The following is a 7399-nucleotide window of genomic DNA, read 5'->3' as shown; positions in this document are numbered from 1 at the left end:
GTTCTTGTTCACTGCACACCTACTCAATGAGATCTATATACCTACAAAGTTTCATGTTGATACCTCTTATACTTTTAGAGTTATGTCCCGGACAAAGTTCAAAGTGTAAAATAAACAAAGGGGGATAATTCAAAAATTAGACAAGGCAGAGTTACGGTTCTTGTGCACTGCATACCTACTCAATGAGAACTATCTACCTACAAAGTTTCATGTTGATACCTCTTATACTTTTAGAGTTATGTCCCGGACAAATTTCAAAGTGTAAAATAAACAAAGGGGGATAATTCAAAAATTAGGCAAGGCAGAGTTACAGTTCTTGTGCACTGCACACCTACTCAATGAGATCTATCTACCTACAAAGTTTCATGTTGATACCTCTTATACTTTTAGAGTTATGTCCTGGACAAAGTTCAAAGTGTAAAATAAACAAAGGGGGATAATTCACAAATTAGGCAAGGCAAAGTTACGGTTCTTGTGCACTGCACTTCTACTCAATGAGATCTATCTACCTACAAAGTTTCATGTTGATACCTCTTATACTTTTAGAATTATGTCCCGGACAAAGTTCAAAGTGTAAAATAAACAAAGGGGGGTAATTCAAAAATTAGGCAAGGCAGAGTTACGGTTCTTGTGCACTGCACGCCTACTCAATGAGATCTATCTACCTACAAAGTTTCATGTTGATACCTCTTATTCTTTTAGAGTTATGTCCCGGACAAAGTTCAAAGTGTAAAATAAACAAAGGGGGATAATTCAAAAATTAGGCAAGGCAGAGTTACGGTTCTTGTGCACTGCACTTCTACTCAATGAGATCTATCTACCTACAAAGTTTCATGTTGATACCTCTTATACTTTTAGAGTTATGTCCCGGACAAAGTTCAAAGTGTAAAAATAAACAAAGGGGAATAATTCAAAAATTAGGCAAGGCAGAGTTACGGTTCTTGTGCACTGCACACCTACTCAATGAGATCTATCTACCTACAAAGTTTCATGTTGATACCTCTTGTTGTTTCAAAGTTATGTCCCGGACAAGAAAAGGGGACGGACGGACGGACGGACGGACGGAAAGACGGACGGACGGACGGATGGACGGACGGACGGACAAGGCGGCGACTATATGCTCCCCCGAAATTTTTTCGGGGAGCATAATTAAATCAGGTTACATCCATGTGTTCAAAGTTTAATCATGCCGGGTCGTGGCAGAGAACAAAAAGAAAGGTGGTTAGCCAACGTACACACGAACAGGGGGATCAAAATTTGTTTGCTACAGCCAGATCCATGTAACTTTACGAGATCCGGTTCTAGAATTATTGATTTCGATGAAATAATTACATCATCTTGTATTTTACTAGTAAATGAGTCATTAGGGTGTGGTGGAAATTTGAGCACGATGTCAAGTGCTAATGCTGATAATTTGGCTAATGCCAATAATTCGGCTTACGGCCAGGGCATCAATAAATGTTTCTACAAGTTATCATGGTAACACATTGACTGAAATGTGATGTTATTGCCATTGTACAGCAAACCACGATTATGTAAATGACTTGATACCTCGCCAAGTTGGTCAAAGTATCAAAGGTGTAATAAATCATTCTAATTCAAATTTAGAATATATGCAGTTGTCGAATGATGATATTATGGCACATGTGCCTTCAGTGGTTAAACAACAAATAGCTAAGGGAGAATATATTAATCTTGCTATTTCGTCTCCCACATAACTCCCCTATGGGGCCCCATAGAGAGATGACAGGCATCGACCATAGCATATCATAATGAGGCTAAGACTTAGTCTTATCAGTCACAAAATTTACAATCTCAAGAAAAGTGTTATTTTTAAGTATTTAAGGAGTTTAAAATTGTTATAAAATTCAGGAGTGTTGAGGAATACTTTTATTTCAGTATCAACAATGATTCTTGGGTAGTCCGTTTATTTAATCATAATGAATACACGTATTGACAGTGGACCTCAGTGCACATGTGCGACGGAAGAAGTCGCGCAAGAGTTGTCGTTCTTGATTTGTGAATAAAATTTCACTGAAAACATACACGAAACATAGAATATTCTATATGGCGTTGACATGTGCTGTTCAGAATTGCTCAAATGGGGGCTATTGGCTAAAGAAATGGAGAAAGCAATTATGCAGCGTTCATGGGAGTATTCATGGGGAAAGATTTTGCAAATGTTCAGAACCTTTCAGGTAAAAACATAAAAAATAGCGGTGGGTGGGGAAATAATGTTACTTATGTGTACACATATAGAAGGAGTATAAAATCTTGATTATAATCATATATAAATGTTAAATCATTTTTGAAGCTTTAGTTTTTAAACATACTTTTTCTTGAAATACATGTCATTGGCAATGGCAAGAAATTTTACTGAAGCAAAGTAAATATGTCAAACGGTTGTGCACTAATTTTGATGGGATTATAAAATAACGCAGCGTAGTTTAGGTGGAAACTTGTTATTTTATTCATGTGAACTTTATTTAATTATGGACAGTTAATTGTTATGGATAATTTTACTTTATATTTCAGGCTGTTCACATTTCCATCAAAAAAGAGTCGACCAGCTGTGAGAGAAAAGTGGAAGCAACTGGTTGGACGGTCAAATGGTGCAAAATTGTGGTCACCACCAAAAGATAGTCGTATTTGTTCAAGACATTTTGTTGAGGGGGAACCAACACTACAAAATCCTTTACCAACTCTTGAAATGGGTTATGAGGGTGCTAACCAAGGAGGGAAAAGAATGTCCAACTTTGAAGCAACAAGACCTGTGTTTACCAAAAAAAGAAAAATTGATAAGTACAACATGAGTGATGAATACTTTGAACAGTATGTAGCAACACCCTTGTTCGAGGATCCACCAGAAGAATATCTGCCAAAAGTTAATGCTGGGATACCTTGGTTTGTGCCTTTGTTGTTACTTCTTATAGGCCTGTTTAAGCAGTTAAAACAGAAAAATAAGACAGAAAAACTGACACAAGATGTTTAGAGTTTGAAGGATAAGGTCAATAGGTTAAACTTACAGACTGTGTACAGTGAACAAGTGATGATGTAAAATTCCACACTGGATTAACTAATATTAGTTTATTCAATATATACATGATTAGATTGCTCCACTTGTTGTTCGAAGGTGGACTGGTGCCGTGGCTGCCCTAAAACGTGTGCGCACTGTTGGGAATGTTGTTAAATTTGGTCCAAAGAGAAAAATGACATCTAAAAGCAAATTTTTTATTAATGTTTATGAAACTTTGGCTTGGTTTACTGAACAAAGATTTGGCCAAAAGGTTCGACATTTCAGAGTCACTTGTTTCCACAACATCTTTAGCATGGCTACGTGCATCTTATGCTATTTTGAAATCATAAGTATACAATGTCATGCCAAGTCCTGATGAGCTCATTGGATCTAAACCCGAACGGTTCAGAAAATTTAGTGACTTACATTCTATAATTGACTGTTACACTGAGATCTTCATTGAGACCCCAAAGGACTTGTACTTACAGAGTGCCACCTGGAGCGATTATAAACACCATAATACTTTGAAGTTACTGATAGCTTGTTCACCAAATAGTTTAATCCTTTATGCAAGTCCAGCATATTTAGGGAGGACATCAGATAAAGCTCTAACTATAGACTGTGGCTACCTGGATTTGGTTCCAATTAATTCTATGATCATGGCCAATAAAGGATTTAATATTTCTGAAGACTGTGCAAATAGGAATATAACCTTGTATGTACCCCCAAGAAGGAGAGGACATTCACAGATGTCAAGTGCCGGTGTAGAAAAGACCAAAAAGATAGCTAACCACAGGATGCTCATTGAACAAGTCATAAGGCGCTTAAAAAATTTCAGAATTTTGTCAAATGAACTGCCAATTTCACTGATTGATCGTGTTGATGAAATTGTTGGTGTATGTTCAGCTGTGTGTAATTTCAAGGAGCCAATTTACAAAGTATAACTGATAAAGCTATTTAAGCTCAAAGTGAGATGTTACATTGACAATATAAAATGCAAGAAATACTGTATGTGAAAATGACATTATTGAAGCATAGGGTCATTTTTATGTAATGTGTGTGTTGTTGTTTTGTACATGTATATATGCATATACAGTATATTTTAAATAATTGATTTTTCAATGAATAAGAAAGAATAAAATCATTACAGCAGGTATTTATTATCTTCCCTTTTTAAAATGAATACCGGTACTAGCCACTCAGCTTAAAGCCACATGCCTCCAAATTAGCAAAAATATTACTGGAAAACAAATATTTCTACAAGAGTCATCAATGTCGTCTAGGTTCTAGACAATATTTTCACGTTGGTATTTATTGCCGATAACTCGATCCTATTGGGCAGCGTTAAACGCAAGTCGACAATATTCTTGTTGGCAACATATAACTTGATTAAGATCGAGCTGAACACCGCATGAAACGCCTAATAAATGCTCATATTTTCCAGATAATTACACCTGGGCTAGATATGAAACTATTATTTTCGATGTGAAAAGCCAATTTACAATGAAATCCACCTTTGAATGCTCATAATCGGCATGAAACGCCGAATGAATTATGTTGACGTGAAACACCTGAGACTGAAACTTGCGTCTCCATTATTATGCTTCAAGTTCATATAGCTTTTCATTCGAGATAGCGTGAATCGCTGTAATCAATATTGCTATAGATCTAAATAGATTGTAATCAATATTGCTATAGATCTAAATAGATTGTAATCAATATTGCTATAGATCTAAATAGATATTTTTTCATGGCACAGAGGGATCATAATTATGGTAGAAGAATTTCGCTGCAGAGAAACCAATTTGTAAGTAATGTTTAATTTTCAGATCATGGCAAGTGGTCAAGGGGACAATTGGCTGGCCTGCAGAATTTGGCACTTGGCCAGGGCGAAATATCGACGAGGGAAAAAATTGACTGCGTGGTTGGGGCCCTCGAGAGGAATTTAGCGGAATTCGGCCAGTCGGCAAAATCAATTAATCCCTGACGGAGTCAATGAATATTCTTAAAAAATAATTTTATTACAGGGTTCCGTTGAATTATAAAGAATTATTTACGACTGTCAATAATTACATTTATTTTTCAAGAAAATACTGTTATTTGTCGTCAAAGCTCTCAGTTCATAGCATTTGGAACAATTTGGTATGGTTGAGCGCCTAAGTAAATTGTTGTGATGTATTTGTACTTTTCTTCTATTTAGATGTGTGGGTTCTTGGGGATTCGATCCCGTACTGGGCTGGTATACGAGCTTAAGCCACTGGAAAGACCAATCTGCACTGCCAGGTAAGGTGATTGCCTGGTGGGCTGTTAGGGGTCTTCGATGGCTGTCATTCCGTCGTACCATTGAAGCTCAAGTTCTGCTTTCAACCCCACCAGAAATTATTGCAATTCACCTTGGCGGGAATGACCTGACCTCTAAATCCATGTTCCAAATCTCGTGAGGTGAGGTATTTGCGTACAGCCTTTTCAACTGTTACAATTATTTGGATTAATATCCTCCAGAGACGTGTGTGGCCTGGCGCACTTAATGGCTTGCAGACCATTGAAAATAAAAGAAGGAGAGTTAATCGCTGGGGGAGATATTTGGTTCGCTCTTCTGGCAAACATGATATAATATCCCCGGATATAGATTCAGCCACTGGGTTTTGGCGTGAGGACAGTATCTACTTAAATGATGTGGGCCTTGAGTTCTATTTAGATTATCTTAAGGACGCCTTTCTAAAAAAAATAAACATTGCATAAAATAGTTTCGAATTTTTGGGGGATAAATTTGAATAAATTTATTGTGGCGGAAAAATTCTGTTAGCTGAGAGTTTATCAGGCGAACCAAAACTTCATTGCATTTTGTGTCATAAAGTTTTTATCTGCTGGTCGTGTTTTCTCCGATATCGGTGGCGGGGTCATGTCCTCATTCCCGTCGGTTTCAGGGCAAATACGACTAGTTTTCATAACTTGTCATTCATAGTTTTAGTTTTGGTCATATATCAAGCCTGGAGTACTGTGCGCTTGCCAAGAAGGACTTAAATATTTTAAGTCAAGTTGCGTTTTTTAGGATTTGCCCAAATGACAAGTAGTCTGGCAATCCTAGCTTGCCTTGTTTCTGTTACGCTTGCTTTGGTTTTCCCGTGAGTCTACCTTGCTTTATTCGTAACAGTTTTGCTGAATATACTATTCGCACAGTGTTTGCTCGTTGGTTTGCCAGTTATTTGCATACATCTTTTTAACTCTCAGCTGATAGAATATTTACGTCATATGACAGTTGCTTTATGGCATTCCCTGTTATATAAGTGGCCATATTTCTCCAATCTTATTATCTGGGAACATTTTGATGTTAAGGTTGATTGAATAAAAGTGTAAACTATACTATTTGTTATTCATTTTTTCGTATGATAAAATAACTGATTATTATAACAGGAATCCCCTTCTTATTTGGCCTGACGGTAAAATAGAAACTCGTGCCAAGCAATGTAAAGACAGAGTATGTAATATATCTAGCTGGACAGATGTGTTTCTAATTTTTGCATTGATATACAGTATCTATCATCTCATTTAGACAAAGTGCACATAATTTTGCATTATATAGTTAATTCTTGAATGTTCAGCTAGGCAGTAAGGTTTTGCTTGGCGTGAATATGATGAGCAATTCCGCCTTCGTCAAGCTTTCGAACTGACATCCTTGACCAAATATCAATAATGATATGTGATGGAATGTGTTCAAACAAGAACCAGGCCTTTTCGTTATGAAACATCACTTGGACAAACCTCCCAAAATGTTTGCCATCAATTTAAAGACGGTAATTGTACATGGCCTGCATGTATATTTGCATAAATGTGCAGAATGTGGAGCCCCTCATCCAGCTTTTAGCTGCTTTAATAAGTTCCGCTACGATTAACCTAGGAATCAATTACCCTTTCCATATAAAAGGGAGAAATTTCTAAGCAACACCTCAAGAGGCCGCGGTTGGGGACTCTATAAGGGCTCTAACTACAGGAAATATTAAAGGAGTAAATACAGAGAAAACCCCTATGAACTTTGACCTTGTTAGCTAAGCGGTAACTTCAATTAATCTTAAGGTCTTAGAACACTATATCTCTATATACTGAAGTAAAGATGTACCTATTTTTATTGACAGTTCTTTTACGTCCGGCTTCGCTATTCATTATCCAGGGCCTAGACTGTCTAGGGAAAGCAAAAAATTAAGATCAGCCCTACAACATCCAATTATTGTTTTGAAAAAAACTTTATATGGAAATTTTGGCCTGCAGAATGGCCGGTCCTTTTTTAGAAAAACCATAACCTAACTTGATAATTTCAACGGTTGGTCTTGTATCAAAAAGACATTGGGTGATTTTAGGTTAATCCATCACTTATCATTTCCTGAA

At 36.8% G+C, this 7399-nt stretch overlaps 1 protein-coding gene across 1 annotated transcript; it reads left to right on the top strand.

The window, feature by feature from the left end:
• Window positions 1-1152: 1152 nt before the first annotated feature.
• Window positions 1153-5731, top strand: LOC132758213 (uncharacterized). The gene is made up of 2 exons (XM_060749769.1): window positions 1153-2198; window positions 2536-5731. The coding sequence occupies exons 1-2, from the start codon at window positions 2068-2070 to the stop codon at window positions 2990-2992; spliced, it is 588 nt and encodes a 195-aa protein (XP_060605752.1). The 5' UTR covers window positions 1153-2067; the 3' UTR covers window positions 2993-5731.
• The last annotated feature ends 1668 nt before the right edge of the window (window positions 5732-7399 follow it).

The sequence above is a fragment of the Ruditapes philippinarum genome, unplaced genomic scaffold (assembly GCF_026571515.1).
Source record: "Ruditapes philippinarum isolate M1 unplaced genomic scaffold, ASM2657151v2 ctg12589_1_1_1_1, whole genome shotgun sequence".
Taxonomy (NCBI): domain Eukaryota; kingdom Metazoa; phylum Mollusca; class Bivalvia; order Venerida; family Veneridae; genus Ruditapes; species Ruditapes philippinarum.
This window is presented reverse-complemented; position numbering and strand designations above follow the sequence as displayed.

Bases quoted from the DNA above. Each gene is read 5' to 3' on its own strand.
- LOC132758213 (XM_060749769.1), top strand. From the start codon at position 2,068: ATGGCGTTGACATGTGCTGTTCAGAATTGCTCAAATGGGGGCTATTGG. The intron at 2,199-2,535 runs GTAAAAACATAA...TTTATATTTCAG, and splicing joins AAATGTTCAGAACCTTTCAG to GCTGTTCACATTTCCATCAA.